Consider the following 22,817-nt stretch of genomic DNA (forward strand, 5'->3'; position numbering starts at 1 on the left):
CTTTTTCTATGCGTCGGTTAGATTGAGAGGGCTTCACTGTTTGGGAGAACAATTGTGTGTTTGTTTAGTATGAAATAATGTTATAATATGTTTTAAAGGTTTTGATGGTATTATATTATTATAATAAATGATGAATTATTTATAAGCATAAAGAGTAGTGTGAAGTATATAAAGAGTAGTGTGAAGTATAGCTCTTATTTGTGTATTTTGTATATGTATTCATTAGGGAAATCCTTAAAAACTGACCTCCTGATGGTCCATGGTGTCTGGGAATGACCACTGCTACAAAGTTTAGTTGAATCTACAAAGTTTAGTTGAATCTACAAAGTTTAGTTGAATCTACAAAGTTTAGTTGATAGAACCTCCCCTTCTACTCCATATTCTGTTGGAAGAAGGGATTACACTTCCCCCTCCGTATTCACGAATTCCGTATCTATGGATTCGCTTATTCGCAGTTTTAAAACAAAAAAAGCATTTTCATTTTTCAGGCTATTTTAAGCCCTGTAAGCCCCCCCCCCTGGTGGTCTAGCGGGTTTTCGGTGCAGAAGCGATCTTCCCACGCTCCTGCCCCGTGCAGATCGCTCACAGGAAATGGCTCGAGAAACTACGGGAGCTCAAGGCAGCCATTTCCTGTGAGCTATCTGCATGGGGCAGGGCGTGGGAAGATCGCTCCTGCCTGAAAACCCGCTAGACTACCAGGTAAGGCTTAAGGCGGGGCTTTCAGGGCTTAAAATAGCCAGGGGAAGCGGGGGTTAGGGGCAGAACCGGCCCGAATATTATTCACAGTTTTTTAATATTCGCGGGCCGGCTCTGCCCCTAACCCCCCGCGAATAAGGAGGGTGAAGTGTATACAGAAAGCCAGCAGATGGGATAATTTGCATATGTGTGTGAGAGGAGGTGGTAGCAGTAGGATGTTATATTTCATATTTATTTGATACAGTGCTAAACATGTAATTTTCGGTAGTGTGGGTTACAAATTCTTTGAAATAAGGAAATAATCTAAGCGATGTCTTAAGCACTTTACAGGAGAACAACATTTGGATAAAAGGAAGATGACACGGGGAGAGGGCAGAGGAAGAATTAAGCATACAAGCACAAGGGAGTTTTACACAGTTGTTAAAATCAGAATATTCTTGAAAATGTGAAAGATATCAGGGATTATGGAAAATGTAAGGGCCATGTCTAAACAGCAGTGAATGCAGTGATTTGCCGAGATGGGAACACTCAAGCCTACGAGTCAAAAAGAGAGAACTTCAAGAATGTTCCTGACTGAGAGTCTGCAGTCTTTTATTTTTCTCTCATGGTAGGAGAGCCTCAAGAGCAGTCATACTGGGTTAGACCAATGGTCCATCTAGCCCTGTTTCCTGTTTCCAATCCAGGTCACCGTATCTGCAGTCTTTTATTTTTTTCTCATGGTAAGAGAACCTCAAGAGCAGTCATACTGGGTTAGACCAATGGTCCATCTAGCCCTGTTTCCTGTTTCCAATCCAGGTCACCGTATCTGCAGTCTTTTATTTTTTTCTCATGGTAGGAGAACCTCAAGAGCAGTCATACTGGGTTAGACCAATGGTCCATCTAGCCCTGTTTCCTGTTTCCAATCCAGGTCACCGTATCTGGCAGAAACCCAAATAGTAACAACATTCCATCTTACTGATCCAGGGCAAGTAGTAGCTTCCCCCACATCTGTCTCAACAGCACATTATGGACTTTTCCCCCAGTAACTTGTCCAAACCTTTCTTAAACTCAGCTACAATAACCGCTGTAACCTATGTTCCTTCTGTGTGGAACGCATAAGCAATTGCTCATACATTCTAGGAGTGTCGCTCACAGATTTTACGTGGTTTTTCACAAAAATACTTGAAAATCTGGTTTTTAGAACTAGTTGCTCACATGAAAAAAAAAAAGTAGAACTTTTGCTCAAATGAAAAAAAAAATTGCATGCTTCTGGCCAATCCTTAGAGGGAATATTGGCTATAACCCAGTGGCGTACCAAGGGGGGGGGGCGGACCGCCCTGGGTGCAAGCATGAGGGGGGTGTTCCCGGCCTTGGGGTCATGGTCTGGGAACTTCCAGGTGGGGGGAGGGAACAGCAGGCAGGGTCGTAGCTCTGCTGCAATCCCAGGGCAGGCAGGAGGTTTAATCGCGGCTCTGCCACAATCCCTCAGGGGCTCCTAGCAGTGCTGAAGATGAGGTGGCAGTCCAGTTCCCCCAGTGGCAGCAATGTGAATCAATTTGCATTTGTCCACATTAAATTTCATCTGCCATTTGGATGCCCAGTCTTCTAATTTTCTAAGGCCTTCCTGCAATTTTTCACAGTCCTCATGTGTTTTGACAACTTTGAATAGTATTGTGTCATCTGCAAATTGAATCACTTCACTTGTTCTAATTTCAGATCATTCGTATGTTCCATAGAATTGGTCCAATTATAGATTTCTGCAGCACTCCATTTAACCCTACCCTCTGTTTTCTGTCCAATAATCAATTCTTAATCCACAACAGAACAGTACTTCCTATCCCATGACTCTTTAATTTTCTCAAAAGTCTCTCATGAGGAAAGTTTTCAAAAGCTTTCTGAGAATCTCGCTACACTACATCAACCAGCTCACCTTTATCAACATATTTATTCATACCTTCAAAAAAATCAAGAAAATTGGTTATTTAAAATGTTCTCAACAGACATACTGATCATTTTTTTTCAACTTTACTTTTAATCAGCCTTTCAAGTTCACTTTGTGTTCTGTTGCCCTCTACTGTACCATAGACCAAATGTCAACTTAGGAGTTCTGCTCAGTGTTCATGAGTATTCATTAATCCATAACATAAAAAGAAGGCCGATGTTGACAGATACAGACCAATTGTCCCAGCCATTCTTCAGGGTTGTCCTCTGCCTATACCAGGGATGTCAAAGTCCCTCCTGGAGGGCCGCAATCCAGTCGGGTTTTCAGGATTTCCCCAATGAATAGGCATTAGATCTATTTGCATGCACTGCTTTCATTGTATGCTAATAGATCTCATGCCTATTCACTGCGGCCCTCGAGGAGGGACTTTGACACCCCTGGCCTATATGTTCTAGCTTGGGATATCTCTCAACCAGGCACACCTGACCACCAACAGAATAGTCCTAGTTTTGTTCTCCACGGTATTCAATCGGTGGAGGTCAAAGCTATTAATTTCTGCCGCTAGCACTGAACCGAGATATTCAATGCCACGTTGAAAAAGAACTGTGTTGAAAGTAGGTGATCATGGATGTTGTGGATGGGCAGACTGGATGGTCCATTTGGCCTTTATCTGCCATCATGGTTTCTTTACATTCAAACAGAGAAGCTGTCTCATACCAAATGCATATTTCAGACACAGTGGTTTAAAAGTTTACCTTTATCCATCAATCAAGTTTTCAACTTAGGAGAATTGTGGAACAGAATGCTCCATCTAGATAATAATAATAATAATAACAGTTTATATACCGCAATACCGTTAAGTTCTATGCAGTTTACAGAAGATTGGTGGGGTACAAGTTGAGTTGACGTACAAGTTGAGTTAACTTAAGGGATGTGGGAACAATGGGGAGAAAGGGCAAGAGAGGGGAAGGAGGGAAGTGGATCAGCTGTCTAGGTATTTCAGGAATAGGTGAGTTTTGAGGCGTTTCCTGAATACCTCATAAGTGGTGGGCAATAGGAGTTGTTCTAGGTCTTTACCCCATAGAGCAGCCTGATGTGAGAGAAGATGCTCATGGTGTTTTATTAGTTTGCATCCTCTAACCGGGGGAGAAACGAAGTGCGAGTGGGAGCTTCTCTTGTGTTTGTTGGCTGAGAAGGAGAATAGGCCAGTGATGTATTTAGGGGTTAGACCGTAGAAAACTTTAAAACAGAGGCAAGCGAACTTAAACTTTACACGAGCTTCCATCGGCAGCCAGTGTAGCTGTTTGAAGTATGGCGTCACGTGATTGAACTTCTTTAGACCGAAGATTAGTCTTACCGCAGTGTTTTGCATTAGTTGTAATCGTCGCATATTCTTTTGGGGGATTGCTAAGTAGGCGATGTTACAGTAGTCGAGCTGACTTAATACGAGGGATTGTACCAAGATTCTGAAGGCAGAGTTATCAAAGTATGCTTTAATGGATTTAAGTTTCCAGAGGGTGAAAAAACTCTTTTTGATTAGGGAGTCCACCTGATCTTTCATGGTGAGGCATTGGTTCAGAGTTACACCCAGTATTTTAATGGTGGGCTGTATGGGGTAGTTATGTTTGTTGATGTCTAGTGGGGTTTTGTTGTCAAGAGGGCGCGGTGAAGCGACAAAGAATTTTGTCTTCTCAGTATTGAGCTTGAGTTTGAAGTCTGTCATCCAATGTTCCATCAAGTTTATGGCTTCTGATGCTTTTGGAATTGTTTCTGAGATGGAGTTGGCAAATGGGATAATAATTGTGAAGTCATCAGCGTAACTGAATAATTTTATCCCCAGCTGGGTTAATTGAATGCTCAGTGAGGTCATGTAGATATTGAAAAGCAGAGGGGATAGTGGGGACCCTTGCGGAACGCCGGATGGGTTGCTCCAGGTGTTGGAGAGATCATTGTTGAAGCGAACCTGATAGGTTCGGGACGAAAGGAAACCATGAAACCAGTTTAGCACTTCACCTCTGATGCCAATAGCATCTAGACACTGTAGCAATTTCGCATGGTCTACAAGGTCAAAGGCAGAGCTCATGTCGAATTGCATGATCAGGGCACTGAGGCCTTTGCTTAAAAATAGGTGTAAGTAATCTAAGATGGCCGCAATTACCGTTTCTGTGCTGAAAAGTGGTCTAAAGCCGGATTGAGTCTCATGAAGGAGTGAGAACTGGTCTAGATATTCCATTAATTGGGAGTGTACCAGCCCCTCCATGATCTTTACAAAGAGTGGTATGGAAGCAATTGGTCTGTAGTTGGAAACTAGGGCTGACGATTCTTTGCTATTTTTTAGGATAGGGGTTATTATTATGTGGCCTTTGTTGGTGAGGAATTTTCCGTTTTTCAGGTTATGGGCTAAGTAGTGCAGTAGAGATAGTTTAAATTCAAGTGGTGCCGCTTTCATGATTTCCGGGGGACATGATAGCATTTCTTTCCCTTTTCTCTTTTTTTTCTAGAATTTCAGCATGCAAATAGTAACTCACAAAACTTCAGATTTTAACTTTGTTGCAAGTGCTTCGGGATGAAATAATACAAATAAGACAGGTAACTGAATGCTTCTTGAAACAGACATGGATTCTATGGGCGTTAGATTGAGAGCTCTATAATGCAGGAAAATGCCTACTGTATACAATCATAGCAGTTTCCTTGGAAAGACAAATAATCCAATTTAAAAAAATCTAACTTTCAGATACCACCTGACTAAATTTAAGAAGGGTCTGAAAATATTTCTTTGTACAACGCCCAGTGCAGGGATATCAGTATCTGGACTGGTACAACAGGAACCACTAGTTTTAATGTTTTATATAATTTTCTTTTTCTTCTTCGGTTTTGTAACTTTTTAGGTTCCCCTCCACTTTAAATGTGGAAATGTGTACTTGTCAGTATGCAGTTAAGTGGCAGCTTTACACTGGTTGTTTTTTTTTTACTGTACCTGAAATTAGTTTCTCCTCCTTTGCCATATTCCAGGCTGCTCTTTGATCTGCAATTTCAGCTCTAACAGAAGTCCGAGGAAACAGATTTGAGTATTCTTCGATTTAATTCCTGCTCTATCTGCTGTAGGCTTGCCCCTCCCTTCCTGCTCCCTGCAAACTGCATAGGAAAGGGGCTACTAGTGCAGGAAATAATAATAATAAAAAAAAATATTAAAAGACACATCAACACAGTGCACAGAGATTGGGACGTTGACCAAGCAGAGCCCAGTATACTCATGCATAGGTAAGAGCTGAACCTGATGCCTGTCAATCTTGCCGTTTCTATAGTAATGATTGTGACTTCAAAACATATGATCATCATTGTTGCAAAGCAAAAGAAAAACTGAATCTAGGAGGTGGGCCTTGCCCTTGTAGGACCTGTGGAGATAGAGGAGGATTATTCAGGGGCCGATGTTCAAAGCCGAGCACTAAAGCCTACAACACAAAACCCCATAGTGCAACAATAGCGCAGAAAAATAATCAGTGCTTAAAGGAAATGTTCAATCCATTTACATACAATCTTTAGTGCAAGCGTTAACACTGGTGATCAAGGCCTTGACTTTGGAATATTTGGTGCTGTATAACATGCGGGCAAACCCAGTGTTATGTTAATGTAGGCGGTAGTTTTGAGCATCTGGCTCCTCGGACAGTTGGAAAAGGGAGGACTACACAGATTGCTGTCGAAGTAGGTAATGTTTATTAAAATTCTTTATATACCCTTAGCTAAACAATAGGTGAGGCTCTGGCCCAGGGCAGCAGTGCTAAAGGGTACCAGACGCCTTGGGCCTTAATGTTAGGGGAGTGGGGTGGGGAGGCTGGGTAAAAGCAGGATTCTCTGGATCTTCTGGATTTTTATAAGACCAGAGTGTAATTGTCATTTGGCAGCCACTGCTGGTTTTGGTATGGGACAAGTCCCCATGCTGACCTGTTATGTCTAGCTCTTTGCCATGTCCTGGTCCCCTGACCTACGGTTCACCTGTGGGGGGTGGGATTAAGCAGGTCTTTGCTTCCTGGAGGGCTGCATCCACCTGGATCCAGCCCCCATTGCTTCCAGGAAAGATGTATCCACCTAGATCAGTAGTCTCAAACACGCGGCCCGGGGGCCACATGCGGCCCGCCAGGTACTATTTTGAGGCCTTATCATAATCACAAAAGTAAAATAAAACAGTTTCTTGATCATATGTCTCTTTAGCTATAAATGACAATATTATTATTAAGACTTAGCCAAAAGGAAAGATTTATAAACTATAAAGCATTTTACCTCATGTAAAATTGTCATTTCTTTAATAAGACATTAACTATTTTTTTCTGAGGCCCTCCAAGTACCTACAAATCCAAAATGTGGCCCTGTGTAGGGTTTGAGTTTGAGACCACTGACCTAGATCAAGAATTTACTTTCGCAACAAGTGCTCCTTCTATTCAGATAGAGTTGTTCAGTCACAGTGGAACAGCTTCTTGCAAATGCTTCCACTACAGTTTTTCTGTAGAACTCATTGCTGTTCCAGGATACTGCTACGGTTATTTAAAAAAAAAAAATGCTTGTACTACCTACACCAAAGAAAAATCTTCTTTAGTAGTTTTCAAAGCTGTATAATTGAAGTCAAATATGTCCACCCTTTGTCATAATTCATAAAAGGTTTGCATAGTCTTTGGACCTTCACTCTCATACAGTGACTTACCTCTCTCTAATTTATCCTTCACAGGATGTACACTCCCCCCTCCCCCCACACACACACTTTGGATCAGCTGCGTGGGTCTGTAGATGCTAATCGATGTAAAACGCATCTAATGTCCTTTCTTTAGACATCTTATAGATGGCTCATGATATTTTGTCTTTCTAACTATTTCAGATCTCTATCCCGGCTGTGGCCAGTTGTTGGGTTTGTGGAAAGTTTTTGAATGCTAATGTTCTTGTTTCTGTGATGTATTCATTTTATGCTTTACTTTAGGTGTGCTAGACCATAAGTTTGGTAAAACAGAAATAATAGTCTTCCTCCAAGGTGTATGAATCTTCCACTTTCCTATGTCTTCTAATAAATTCCCTATCACGTCTTATTTCCTCTCTCCTGTCTTGTTTCATTCCCTCTCTACCCCTGTCTTTGATATACTGAGTTTTCCTTTTTAGCTCTTCCTACATCTCCATCCGCTCAAATTTCACTCTTTTCCTTTTTCATCTACTATCAACTTTTTATCTCTCATGCTTTAGCTCTCCCATTTCCCATCTCACATCTCACAAACTCCACATTAACTGTTCTGGCCAGTTAAATCACTTTGAATATCGACCACATACATTTAAAAAAAAAAATTCAAATCCTGTTAGAAAAAAAAAAAAAGATAAACTCACGTAGAAAGGGGGGCAGAGCACCCCAGACACTTACTTGGATAGGGTGCCAGCATCTCTCCTCTCCTCATGCTTCAGAGTGTCTCTTTAAAATGCATTCTCTCCCCATCCCCCATACTTCTTGTAGTTGTTACCAGCAGTGATCAGGGTCTCTCCCTGATGCTTGTGTCAGCCTCAACCCTCCATCTGATGTCACTTCCTGTTCACTAAAAGCTCTAGGTGTCACAATCCACAGAACAAGTAATACCTTAGGAAAAATGCCTACAAACTCGTCTTATTTCCTCTCTCCTGTCTTGTTTCATTCCCTCTCTACCCCTGTCTTTGATATACTGAGTTTTCCTTTTTAGCTCTTCCTACATCTCCATCCGCTCAAATTTCACTCTTTTCCTTTTTCATCTACTATCAACTTTTTATCTCTCATGCTTTAGCTCTCCCATTTCCCATCTCACATCTCACAAACTCCACATTAACTGTTCTGGCCAGTTAAATCACTTTGAATATCGACCACATACATTTAAAAAAAAAAATTCAAATCCTGTTAGAAAAAAAAAAAAAAAAAAAAGATAAACTCACGTAGAAAGGGGGGCAGAGCACCCCAGACACTTACTTGGATAGGGTGCCAGCATCTCTCCTCTCCTCATGCTTCAGAGTGTCTCTTTAAAATGCATTCTCTCCCCATCCCCCATACTTCTTGTAGTTGTTACCAGCAGTGATCAGGGTCTCTCCCTGATGCTTGTGTCAGCCTCAACCCTCCATCTGATGTCACTTCCTGTTCACTAAAAGCTCTAGGTGTCACAATCCACAGAACAAGTAATACCTTAGGAAAAATGCCTACAAACTCGTCTTATTTCCTCTCTCCTGTCTTGTTTCATTCCCTCTCTACCCCTGTCTTTGATATACTGAGTTTTCCTTTTTAGCTCTTCCTACATCTCCATCCGCTCAAATTTCACTCTTTTCCTTTTTCATCTACTATCAACTTTTTATCTCTCATGCTTTAGCTCTCCCATTTCCCATCTCACATCTCACAAACTCCACATTAACTGTTCTGGCCAGTTAAATCACTTTGAATATCGACCACATACATTTAAAAAAAAAAATTCAAATCCTGTTAGAAAAAAAAAAAAAAAAGATAAACTCACGTAGAAAGGGGGGCAGAGCACCCCAGACACTTACTTGGATAGGGTGCCAGCATCTCTCCTCTCCTCATGCTTCAGAGTGTCTCTTTAAAATGCATTCTCTCCCCATCCCCCATACTTCTTGTAGTTGTTACCAGCAGTGATCAGGGTCTCTCCCTGATGCTTGCATCAGCCTCAACCCTCCATCTGATGTCACTTCCTGTTCACTAAAAGCTGTAGGTGTCACAATCCACAGAACAAGTAATACCTTAGGAAAAATGCCTACAAACTCTTATGGCTGCTTATGATGAGTTCCCTGAACTCATTAAACACTGCTAAAAGAAAAACTTTGAGGGGGGGGGGGGTTTGCCGAAAAGTTCTCAGCCCAACCAACCAACCAACTTCCTAAATTCTGAGCATTATTTTGCCACTGTAGCTGAAAAGAGTATTATCTTATTTCATTAAGTCTCCCTTTTACGAAACCATGATAGTGTTTTTAGCACAGGCCAGTGCAATAAATATTCTGCTCCCGACGCCCATAGGAACTCTATGAATGTCAGGAGCAGTGCAGAGCACTCAGTGCGCAGGCCTGCACTAAAAACTACTATTGCGGTTTTGTAAAAAAATAAAAAAGGGGGGGGGGGTAAGTCCCAATTTGCAGAAACACAATTCTATATTTTGACATTGTTTCAGATCATTGATTGAACCATATCCACGTCCTTCTCTTCTTTGCTGGGCTCAGAACTTTTCAGCACTCACTCATATAGGCTTTTACCGTAAACCTACCTATAATTAGTTTAAAAAATGAAAAAAGCATAATCTGGTACTGATCTCAAGATACATAAGAACATAAGAATTTGCCTCCGCCAGGTCAGACCAGAGGTCCATCGCGCCTGGCAGTCCACTCCCGTGGCGGCCCATCAGGTCTATGACCTGTAAGTGATCCCTTATATCCTTCAATCCCTTTTATCCTTCCTGATCTATATCCTTCTAACTGTACTTTTCTTCATCCTATATCTTCCCTATCTATATCCTTCAATAACTTCTTCTTTCAAGAATTTATCCAATTTCTCTTTGAAACCCTGTAAAATACTCTGTCCTATCACACCCTCCGGAAGCGCATTCCAGGTATCCACCACCCTCTGAGTGAAGAAGTACTTCCTGGCAAAACACACATGTCTGCTGTATCAAACATTAGGATCTGAACATATTTGAGAAATCCAAATCATTTTTAAAAAGGCATTTAGAAAACCAAAGAGCAATACACAAAATCAACAGTTCTGACCGAGCAGTTTAAGATCCTGGGGAGGAAACTGAAGCTGAGGACAAGGAAGGTAGTCTTCTCAGAGATCCTGCCAGTACCAAGGGCGGATGCAAGGAGGCAGACCGAGCTGCAAGCAATAAACGGTTGGCTCAGGAGATGGTGTGATGAGGAGGGTTTCCACTTTGTACGGAACTGGACAACCTTCCTAGGAAAAAGCAAGCTCTACAGGAGAGACGGACTGCACCTGAGCACGGCTGGGACGAGGATACTGGCACGCAACATCCAGAACGGCATAGACATGGCTTTAAACTGAGGCCACGGGGAAAGCCGATAGTTGATCCGACATCGACACATCGGACTAGAGTATCAAACAAGGATACTGAACCGGGAAAAGGCGATAGAGGACTCGAGACGGAGTGGACATCTTTTTTTTAAAAACCCAAAGACGTGATGCAGGGGCCCAAGGAACTAATGAAACTAAAGAGCGCAAAAAGGAGGAAACAGCTGGAGCCAGAGGGACGTCCAAAAATGGGGAAGCAGGCTGAGGACGAGATAGACTCACCACAGGAGGGGGATGAGGACGAAACAGACACACCGCAGGAGGAGGATGGACGGAATGAGGCTCGGGGACTGGCAGCCCATGAAGGGGTCGGCAGGAGCACCAAACCACAAGGAAAACAAACAGAGAAGGTAAACAACAGGGACTTAAATTGCCTATACACTAATGCTAGGAGCCTAAGAACCAAAATGGGGGAGCTAGAAGTTATAGCCAGTAAGGAGGACCTAGACATAATTGGAGTCACAGAGACATGGTGGTCCGAGGACAATAAATGGGATGTGGTCCTACCAGGGTACAAACTCTATAGAAGGGACAGGACACATAAGAAGGGTGGAGGAATAGCGCTATATATAAAGGACTCCATTCCTTCAACCAGGATGGAAACAACAGTAAGGGCGGACAGCTTGAAATCACTATGGGTAAAGCTGATAGGAGGAAATGGAGCAGACATAAAATTGGGACTGTACTATCGCCCACCAGGACAACTGGAGGCAAACGACCAGGACCTGGAGGCTGAATTGAGGCAGGTATGTAAAAGTGGAAGTGTGGTGGTGATGGGGGATTTCAACTACCCTGGGATAGACTGGAGCATTGGACACTCAAATTGCACGAGAGAAACAAAGTTCCTGGAGGCAGTGAGGGACTGTTTCATGGAGCAGCTGGTCACGGAACCAACAAGAGGAGATGCCACCCTTGACCTAATCCTCAACGGGCTAGGGGGACCCGCAAAGGAGTTGGTAGTACTAGAGCCACTAGGAAATAGCGATCACAACATGATCCAGTGCAAGCTAGAAATGGGAACATCAAAAGTGAAAATAACTACAACAACAGCACTCAATTTTAGAAAAGGAAATTACAAGGCCATGAGGAAAATGGTGGGAAAGAAACTCAGCAACAGCTCAGGGAAGATGGAGACCGTAGAGGAAGCCTTGGCCCTATTCAAGGGCACGGTGCACGAAGCACAAAACCTGTATGTCCCCAGGTTTAGGAAACTAAGGACAACCAGAAGGAACACAAAAGGCACCAAAAGGACTGTCACCGAGTGGTTAGGAAAGCAAAACGAGAATATGAGGAGAGACTGGCGGGGGAAGCAAAAAACTTCAAACCATTCTTCAGGTATGTGAAGGGGAAACAACCAGCCAGGGAGGAAGTGGGACCTTTGGACGATGGAGACAGGAAGGGAGTGGTTAAGGAGGAAAAAGAGATAGCTGACAGGTTAAACAAGTTCTTCTCGTCAGTCTTCACGAGAGAGGACACATCCAATATCCCAGAACCCAAGGAGAACATAAACGGAGACCATGATGAAAAGCTGGTCCAACTAGAAGTAAGCAAAGAGGATGTTCTCAGACAGATTGTCACAATCCTATCCCTAAAGTGCAGCTTTCGCCAGGGCAGGCTATTGTTAAACCTGGCCCAGTGATCCAGAGGGCAAATCACGGGGATAGGATTGTGACCAAGCCTAGGGAAAACCCAGGTTTCCCTTTGTAGCAGACAGGTCTGATCTTCAGGGAGGAGAGGAGGAGAGTTGGAACAGCCCACAATAGCCCCAGAGAAACCTTTCTTCCCCTGGGGATTATCAGCTGAAGGGAATAATTAGGCTCCCAAAGGCAGGCAGGGAGAGTAAGCCAAAAGCTCCTCCCCTTCAGAGGGCAGGGCAGTGTCCTCTGACTACTTTAGAGGCTGCTCTAAGGAGAAGAAGGGCAGTCCTTGCAGAGCCAGCGAAGGGAAGGAACCCTCCTGAATGTACTCCTGAGGCGAGAGACTGGGAAATGCAGGAACCTGATGCTGTTGCCGGTCAGCTATCTGGGGAGGAACCCATGGAATGTATTGAAAGTTCCAGTCTCTCTGAGGAAGACCTTATGGAAGTCAGTTAAGTGACAGGGCTAGAGATTGTAAAGTTCATTTTCCCTGTTGAGCTTGGGGTTGTGCACTGCTTAGGAAAAGGGTGTTTGTAATGAAAACCCCATTAAAGGACTTGTGCTGGCTGTATCTGCCCTGCTTGAATTGAGCAGCAAGGAAAAGGAAAAAAAACAAAACGTTTTTTTTTTTCAAGTTTAATGAGTCAGCTGAAGTTGAAGCTGACTGATTGTGTCAGGGTTGTGAGGGAACCCAAGGGAAGTAAGTGGGGAGGAATTCACTATACATCCGGTTGGGATAGTGGGGCCATTATTGGCAAGTCTGTTATACAGATTAAGTTAGGTGAATTCTCTTGCTCCCCTTCCCCCTCACCAACTCCTGAAGAGCTGGCTGGGGAAGAAGCCAGAACAGCGGCAGGCTTGTGCACCTGAGCAGTTTCAGCGGTGCAGAGAAATTGGACTTGGTGGGCCAGTGAAAAGAACTGTTTACACTCTTTTATTTTTCCTTTGATGTTTGATGCTTGGCTACTTACCTGATGAAAGGACTGAGTGGTTCCTTTTGCCTTTTGAAACCACTCCAGCTTGAGTTCCTAAGTTAAAGTATTTGCTTTAAGAGTGTGTATTTGTGGAGCAAATTATTATGCCAAGCTAAACAAACTCGCCACCAAATAAAGTGGATAATTCATGTTTGATGAACAATGACTCCTTTTGTTTTGTTTTGCTTCACTGAGAAGCTAGTGAATAGAATCCAGCAGGACCTCCCTCAGTTCGGGAGGCACGTCGGAGCAGCGTACAAAGAGCGTGGGCTGTGTTGGCCTGGACTACAGGTACCGACTCGGCTACAAATGGTGTCAGAAGTGGGATAGTGCGCCTCCTGCTGGACATTCAGTGAACTGTTGAAAAAATAAAAATAAAAAAAAGATATTTGGAAAAAAAAAAAAGTTTTTGGACTTTAGCTAATTTATTTCTTTAGCTTGTTTTTTTAGTTTGTTGTGTTGGTTCCTGTCTGCGAGGAGCTGAGTTCCAGACGTCTTCGACCGGGTGTGCGGAGGAAGCACGGGACCAGGGTGATCCAGCCTGCACTTGAGGTGGTCCAGAGTCGGAGGGAACCTCAGGAGATCCGGACGTCTATATAAGAGGACAGAGACGCAGTTAAGCGACTGGGGGCCAAGGAGGCCTACAAACCAAAGGCGCCGACTCACCTAGCCCTCTGGTAAGGTACCTGACCAGGGGTGGGTGAGGGGATTGGCTACCCAGTTATTTTGGTACCGCACTTGGGTTGGTCTTTCTGTTTGTTCTTTTCCCAGGTGTCGGGCCAAGATGGACCAGCCACAGCTGATGGAGTTCCTGACGGCCGAGAGGCGGAGACAGAGCGAAAATCTGCAGGTGGTTTTAAAAGCAAACCAGGACTTATGGGACCGCAGTCAGAAACAAGCCAGACATCAGCATGACGAACTGGTCATGGCGATGGGTGAGCAGACCAAGCTGCTAACTCAGCTGCTACAGTGCGCAACTACAAGTGCAGCTGGTGGGCCACCGGGACAGGCAGGGGGAACATATCTGGACCTTACCGGATCAGAGAAGGATACCTCCTCACAGTACCCTGAAGGAAGTGGGGAACAGGCCCAGGGGGATAAGAGTATGAGATCCCAGGGGCATATCCCCAGGACAGGGTGGCCCAAGCAGGAGGGGTCCTTACACAAGGAGGCTTTCCGATGCTATCGCTGTGGGAAAACCGGGCATTCCCAGCGTTATTGTAGGGTTACCAGGGACCTGGTAATAGCCCAGGACCCCGGGGCCAAGGTTCCGAAAGAATATCAGTTAAGGGTATCGGTAAGAGGGGAAAAGATCACAGCCCTAGTAGATACAGGAGCTGAGATGTCTGTAGTGTCAAGACAGTTGTGGGAGCAGGTAGGTGATGACCAGAAGGCTGGATTGAGCAAAGTGCCTATCACCTGTATTCATGGGGAGGCCCAAGAATACCCGGTATGTTCTCTGGTCATAGAGCACGGTAGGAAGAAAATCCACATTAAGGTGGCCGTGCTGAATTCCACCCCATATCCATTGATTTTAGGAAGGGACTGGCTTGCTTTAGCTCAGGCAGAAATGCCTAAAGGGAATCAGGACCCGGGGAAGTGGGTGCTTGGGAGCCATGTAGGTAGAAATTCTCTCGCCTCACCGGAGGGGAGACGAGGATCCCGGGCTACCAGACTCAAGAGGTGGAGGCCGACTATCCGGTGGGCTCCACTCTCAGATAAGGCGAGGGCACCCACTCGGGCTTACTTCAAGGCCGCAGGTTATGACCTGTATGCAGCACAAGACCAGGTCATACCCGTTAGGGGGCGAGCTTTAATAAAAACCGATATCCAGGTATCACCTCCCCCAGGGGCTTATCTACGGGTGGCTCCGAGGTCAGGGTTAGCTCTCCACCAATCGATTGATGTAGCTGCGGCGGTTATCGACCCGGACTTTAGGGGAAACGTAGCTGTACTCCTGGTAAATAATGGGGATTCAGAATACAAAGTACAGTTGGGTGACCGAGTAGCACAGCTGATATGTGAAAGGATTTGGCACCCTGAAGTTATACAGTGTAATCGCCTCCCGGAGACAGGTAGAGCACAGCGGGGCTTTGGCTCCACGGATATTGAATGGCCTGAGAGTAGAGTCCAACCGGATTCCCAAGATATGCCCCAGGGCAACATGGTGACCGGTGCCCTTGCTAAACTTGAGGCTGAGGTGCATCAAATGAAAAAAGAATTAGCCTCTGCCCGCCAGGATTGGGAAACAGGGTTCAAAGCATGTACTGAAGCCAGTTACCAAACTTGGAAAGACCCCATGGACCATGAACATACAAGGTCCAGGGAACAGGTTCTTACCCAGTGCCAACTCGAATCAGAGAAGTTGTCCCACTTAATGGAACAAATGACCATCCAGCTTAGGTTGGTTCAGGGACAAATGAAAGAAAGTCAAGATCAGCAACAGGCTGTCCAGCATAGTGTTAAGGAGTTAAAGAACACTTGCGGATAGCTAACCGTAAGAACAGGGAAGGCTGAAAGCTGGGGGGTAACCCAAAAAGAACAGGGGGAACAATTGGAACAACACTCTCAGCATTTTGAGAAGGTCTTAGACACATTTAAAGGCATGGAGCAAGAGATGGAGGAACTAAGGGAGCAAATTGCTCGAATAGGAAAGGAGGACTTGGGGGGGATAACACAGGTTATCACCGCTTTAGCCCAAAGGGTGGAGGGGCTAGAGGGTCCTAAAGATCATAGTAATGGAGCGGCAGGAGGGCAGCGGGAGGTTGCCCTATTACAATGGCCGGAAGATTTTGAAGACCCAGACCCACCTCCCCTAAGTCAGGAAAGAAGGGGTAATAAACCCCGGAAACGTTTTTGAAAGGGATTTAGGATCCCAGGATGGGCAGCCCTTAAAGGTGAGGGTATGTCACAATCCTATCCCTAAAGTGCAGCTTTCGCCAGGGCAGGCTATTGTTAAACCTGGCCCAGTGATCCAGAGGGCAAATCACGGGGATAGGATTGTGACCAAGCCTAGGGAAAAACCCAGGTTTCCCTTTGTAGCAGACAGGTCTGATCTTCAGGGAGGAGAGGAGGAGAGTTGGAACAGCCCACAACAGCCCCAGAGAAACCTTTCTTCCCCTGGGGATTATCAGCTGAAGGGAATAATTAGGCTCCCAAAGGCAGGCAGGGAGAGTAAGCCAAAAGCTCCTCCCCTTCAGAGGGCAGGGCAGTGTCCTCTGACTACTTTAGAGGCTGCTCTAAGGAGAAGAAGGGCAGTCCTTGCAGAGCCAGCGAAGGGAAGGAACCCTCCTGAATGTACTCCTGAGGCGAGAGACTGGGAAATGCAGGAACCTGATGCTGACACTGTTGCCGGTCAGCTATCTGGGGAGGAACCCATGGAATGTATTGAAAGTTCCAGTCTCTCTGAGGAAGACCTTATGGAAGTCAGTTAAGTGACAGGGCTAGAGATTGTAAAGTTCATTTTCCCTGTTGAGCTTGGGGTTGTGCACTGCTTAGGAAAAGGGTGTTTGTAATGAAAACCCCATTAAAGGACTTGTGCTGGCTGTATCTGCCCTGCTTGAATTGAGCAGCAAGGAAAAGGAAAAAAAAAACATGTTTTTTTTTTCAAGTTTAATGAGTCAGCTGAAGTTGAAGCTGACTGATTGTGTCAGGGTTGTGAGGGAACCCAAGGGAAGTAAGTGGGGAGGAATTCACTATACATCCGGTTGGGATAGTGGGGCCATTATTGGCAAGTCTGTTATACAGATTAAGTTAGGTGAATTCTCTTGCTCCCCTTCCCCCTCACCAACTCCTGAAGAGCTGGCTGGGGAAGAAGCCAGAACAGCGGCAGGCTTGTGCACCTGAGCAGTTTCAGCGGTGCAGAGAAATTGGACTTGGTGGGCCAGTGAAAAGAACTGTTTACACTCTTTTATTTTTCCTTTGATGTTTGATGCTTGGCTACTTACCTGATGAAAGGACTGAGTGGTTCCTTTTGCCTTTTGAAACCACTCCAGCTTGAGTTCCTAAGTTAAAGTACTTGCTTTAAGAGTGTGTATTTGTGGAGCAAATTATTATGCCAAGCTAAACAAACTCGCCACCAAATAAAGTGGATAATTCATGTTTGATGAACATTGACTCCTTTTGTTTTGTTTTGCTTCACTGAGAAGCTAGTGAATAGAATCCAGCAGGACCTCCCTCAGTTCGGGAGGCACGTCGGAGCAGCGTACAAAGAGCGTGGGCCGTGTTGGCCTGGACTACAGGTACCGGCTCGGCTACAAGATAGACAGACTGAAGAGCGACAAATCACCAGGTCCGGACGGCATCCACCCAAGGGTATTAAAGGAACTGAGAAACGAAATAGCGGAAACACTACGCCAAATTTGTAATCTATCCTTGAAAACTGGGGAGATCCCAGAGGACTGGAAAATAGCCAATGTCACGCCCATCTTTAAGAAGGGATCAAGGGGTGACCCGGGAAACTACAGGCCGGTGAGCTTGTCCTCGGTTCCGGGAAAGATGATGGAAGCACTGGTCAAGGACACAATCTACGAACACATAGAAAACAATGGACAACTGAAGGCGAGCCAGCACGGCTTCTGCAAGGGAAGGTCATGCTTCACGAACTTACTGTATTTCTTTGAGGGAATAAACAGCCAGGTGGATAAAGGGGAATCCATAGACATCATTTACCTTGACTTCCAAAAGTCCTTCGACAAGGTACCTCACGAAAGACTGCTTAGGAAGCTGTGGAGCCACGGCATGCAGGGGATGTCCACCGATGGATCAAACACTGGCTGGCAGGCAGGAAACAGAGGGTTGGAGTAAAGGGCCATTACTCACACTGGCAATGGGTCATGAGCACAGTTCCACAGGGTTCGGTGCTGGGACCGCTCCTGTTCAATACATTTATCAACGACCTGGAGACTGGGACGAAATCTGAGGTTATTAAATTTGCTGATGACACCAAATTCTGCAGCAGGGTTAGAAACACGGAAGACTTCGAAGACCTGCAAAGAGACCTAACGAGACTGGAAGAGTGGGCAAAAAAGTGGCAGATGAGTTTTAACATAGAGAAATGCAAGGTCATGCATGTAGGGAAAAAGAACCTGATGTTCAGCTACAAAATGGGAGGATCACTGCTAGGGGTGAGCAACCTTGAAAGAGAACTGGGGGTGATGGTGGACACAACATTGAAAGCATCAGCACAATGTGCGACAGCCTCAAAGAAAGCGAACAGAATGTTGGGTATCATTAAGTGTATCACGACCAGGACGAAGGAAGTCATCATGCCGCTATATCGTGCAATGGTGCGCCCACATCTGGAGTACTGTGTCCAGTACTGGTCGCCGTACCTCAAGAAGGGCATGGCAGTACTTGAGGGGGTCCAGAGGAGAGCAACTAAACTGGCAAATGGTATGGAAAACTTTTCATACGCTGACAGGTTGAAAATGCTGGGGCTGTTCTCCCTGGAAAAGCGGAGACTTAGAGGAGACATGATAGAAACCTTCAAAATCCTGAGGGGAATAGAGAAGGTGGACAGGGACAGATTCTTCAGACTGTGGGGAACCACAAGTACAAGGGGTCACTCGAAGAAATTGAGAGGAGACAGGTTTAGAACAAATGCGATGAAGTTCTTTTTTACCCAGAGGGTGGTGGACACATGGAACGCGCTTCCGGAGGTTGTGATAGGCCAAAGCACACTACAGGGTTTCAAGGAAGGTTTAGATAGGTTCCTAAAGGATGAGGGGATTGAGGGTTACAGATAGATGTAGAGGTAGGTTACAGAAATGGTCAGGAACCACTTCACAGGTCACAGACCTGATGGGCCACCGCGGGAGCGGACCGCTGGGCTTGATGGACCTCTGGTCTGACCCAGTGGTGGCAACTTCTTATGTTCTTATGTAAGGGCCATTAGTAAGAGTCTCACTAATTCAAATAAAAGCAACAATATAAAAAAGGGTAATTCTAAATAAATATCTGGATGTGCCCTTGAGTCAGAGTAGACACAAAAGGACACCCCTACCTCCCCTCTTTTATGATTATCTTGGCATGATGCAGGAGTAAATTGCTGTTGCCTTCTCTTGATAGAAACATGATGGCAGATAAAGGCCATCTGTAACATCCAGGCTACAAGGCTGTGGGATTTGAACCTGGGACCTTCCTCTTCCTAGCCCGTTACTCTAACCATTAGGCTATTCCTCTGCCCCAAATACAAGGTGAGCCAAAAGTAGGTATGCAATATTTATTCATTATTTCTTTTTATTTTACAGGTATTGAACAGGTATAATACAGTACTGTACAGTAAAAGCAAAACTATGTAACCGTTACATAAACTAGAGATGTGTTTCTATCTTAAGGAGGCTCCCTCAACTACAGTTCCTTTAGATTAAGAAGTCCATAGAGTTAAGAGTTAGGCAGAAATCTAATCAGACAGGCCTCCCTCCCCTTTGAATAACATCTTCAGTGCCTGGGAGTTCTGGCAGCAATTGGCCCTACAATCAAAATCGGCAATCCACAGCAAAAATGCCACAACTCGACAAGCCATTTGTTATCCCACCAGAACTGCCAGAACTGTTGAAACAATATACCCAAGCTGCAATTAGGACCCGACCTCCAGACCTGATCCAGTGGTCTACACAGTATTTCACAGCCCTGCAAAACGGTGATCCATTACCAATAAAAGAACTATCAGAAAGAATAAGTTTGTCAGACTGGGCAGTACTCACACCAGAACTCTTGAAGTTCCTCCATACAAAACTTGCAGGCAGACTAACCATCGAAACAAGTGAACTGCTGGACCTGTGGAAAGCGCAGAACCTGCCAATCGACATCTTTGAGACCATTGTCATCGTGGGGCGCTTGGCTGATGAGATTGATTGGTTGAAATTCTTTGTCCTAGCCTGCAGCTCTCTTGGAGTTACCATCGCTAAGACACTTAAGATTGCATGTGAAATCCTGTCCACTGAGCGCGAGACCGGAGCACCACGCATTCCTTTCAGCACCTTCCAGTTTCTTTACACATTTTTAGCTGATGTAGATGGAGAAGTATCCAAGACTCAAGTAGATCGCATGCTCACCTACTTACAGCACGAAATCATTGGACCAGATGAACTGATCAAGGTGTCTGATTTTATCAACAATCCCAAGGTGAGGCTAGAATAAAATCACAAAGAAAAGTTGCTTGTGGAAGAAATGAAAACTTGCAAGACCCATTATGGTAATTCAACCAAGGGACCATCAATACATCAAACATAAATCCATCGGCGCAATAAACAATGCAACCAAAAAAAAAAAAAAAAAAAAAAAGTCCATTCTAATTCAAGATTTACCACTTAAACATTGTGATCCCTAAAGAGTTAAATCTTGAATTAGAATGGACTTCATTAATCTACAGGAGCCTTTGCATGAGCATCACACGAATATTATTCATGAAACCTGTAAAATAAAAAGAATCCTCTATAATAAAACCCTAAGCGTGCCGTGCTGTGTCCCTCCGTGCCGAATTCCATTTTGGAACACGGAGGCAGGGAACGTGCCGGAGACTCCCTCCTCCCACCCTCACTCACCAACCACTGCCGCCACTGCTGCTCCTCTTCAAAGCAGCCTGTTGAGGTTCACCGGCCGGCTGGAGCAAACCTCGCAGGCCGCTCTCCACCTTAGTAGCACGTTCCCTCTGACGCGATCGCGTCAGAGAGAACTTGCTAACGAGGTTGAAAGCAGCCTGCGAGGTTTGCTACAGCCGGCCAATGAGCCTTAGCAGGCTGCTTTGTTGAAGAGGAGCTGCGGCAGCGGTTCGTGCCGGTGGGCCAGAAGACACCAGGAACCATGGATGCAGGGAGGGTAAGAACTGGAGGGAGGGAGGAAACAGAAGGGGGCCACGGAGCAGGCAGGCGTGGCACAACAGGGGACCAGGGGGAGAGGGAAAGGGGGCAGCTTTGGGGGGAGGGGTGTGCTGGGGGCAGACAGCAATCATGCTTTGCTCTGGGAGGGGGGAACAGAAAGGGGGCCATGGAACAGTTAGGCATGACACAACAGGGGACAGGGGAGAGGGAAAGGGGGCTGCTTTGGGGGAGGAGTGTGCTGGGGGGCAGACAGCAATCATGTGTCCCATGCTGGTAAGAAGTGGAGGGGGAGGGGGTAAGGGGTATGCTTTGGGGGAGGGGTGTGCTGGGGGCAGACAGCAATCATGCTTTGCTCTGGGAGGGGGGAACAGAAGGGGGCCAGAGAACAGGCAGGCATGGTACAACAGGGGGCAGGGGGGCGAGGGAAAGGGGGCTGCTTTGGGGAGAGAGGTGTGATGGGGCAGACAGCAATCATACTTTGCTCTGGGAGGGAAGAACAGAAGGGGGCCATGGAGCAGGCAGGCATGGCACAACAGGGGGCAGGGGGAGAGGGAAAGGGGGCTGCTTTGGGGGGAGGGGTGTGCTGGGGCAGACAGAAATCATGCTTTGCTCTGGGAGGGGGTACAGAAGGGGGGCCATGGAACAGTTAGGCATGGCACAACAGGGGGCAGGGGGAGAGGGAAAGGGGGCTGCTTTGCAAGAGGAGTGTGCTGGGGCAGACAGCAATCATGTGTCCCATGCTGGTAAGAAGTGGAGGGGGAGAGGGTAAGGGGGCTGTTCTGGGGGAGGGGTGTGCTGGGGGCAGACAGCAATCATGCTTTGCTCTGGGAGGGGGGAACAGAAAGGGGGCCACAGAGCAGTTAGGCATAGCACAACAGGGGGCATGGGGAGAGGGAAAGGGGTCTGCTTTGGGGGGAGGAGTGTGCTGGGGGGCAGACAGCAATCACACTTTGTTCTGGGAGGGGGAGAAATAGAAGGGGGCCACGGAGAGACAGGCTGGCATGGCGCAACAGAGAAATACAGGCAGGCAGGGGGCCAGGGAGGCAGAAAGAAAGACAGACAGACAGGGGGCCAGGGAGAGACACAGACAAAGAATGACAGACAGATAGCCAGTCAGCATCCAAAGAGAGAGACAAAGAAAAAAAAACCAGACAGACATCTACTCTAGCACCCGTTAATGTAACGGGCTTAAACACTAGTTAATGAATAAACACTATATGCCTACTTCTGGCCCACCCTGTACTGATGCTGTATATATAGGCATAGATATATTTTTTATTACACCTACTTATTAGTGGTGATCTGCTTTTGCTTGTGTTTTGTAAAGTTTTTGTTTTGGTTACTTCCTTCCCTTTATTGAGATCATGTAATATTTAGCTGGAGTTGACATCCTGAAATTATTGCACTCCTTCTGCCTCCTCCATCCTCTAGTTTAAAAGCCTGTCTACAACTGGCCTAGTAAAGGGACGCAGACCGCCCAGGTGCTGGTCCCCCTCCCCCTTGTATTTCTTCAAATCTTTGCCAGTCATAAGCAACATCTCTTACCTGTTCATGCTGGCCTCATTCCTTCCTCTGATGTCACTTCCTGTTCGTGGGGGACCAAGAATTGATCAGAGGGAAGAATGAGGCCAGCACAAGCAGCGGGTAAGAGATGCTGCTCACGGCCAGTGAAGATTTGAAGAGGTATGT

At 45.7% G+C, this 22,817-nt stretch overlaps 1 protein-coding gene across 1 annotated transcript; it reads left to right on the forward strand.

Annotated features, from left to right (window-relative positions):
• Positions 1–19,782: 19,782 nt before the first annotated feature.
• On the forward strand, positions 19,783–20,562 carry LOC117365827 (ropporin-1-like). The gene has a single exon (XM_033956702.1). The coding sequence runs from the start codon at positions 19,810–19,812 to the stop codon at positions 20,446–20,448; it is 639 nt and encodes a 212-aa protein (XP_033812593.1). The 5' UTR covers positions 19,783–19,809; the 3' UTR covers positions 20,449–20,562.
• The last annotated feature ends 2,255 nt before the right edge of the window (positions 20,563–22,817 follow it).

Source organism: Geotrypetes seraphini, chromosome 8, assembly GCF_902459505.1.
Source record: "Geotrypetes seraphini chromosome 8, aGeoSer1.1, whole genome shotgun sequence".
Classification (NCBI taxonomy): domain Eukaryota; kingdom Metazoa; phylum Chordata; class Amphibia; order Gymnophiona; family Dermophiidae; genus Geotrypetes; species Geotrypetes seraphini.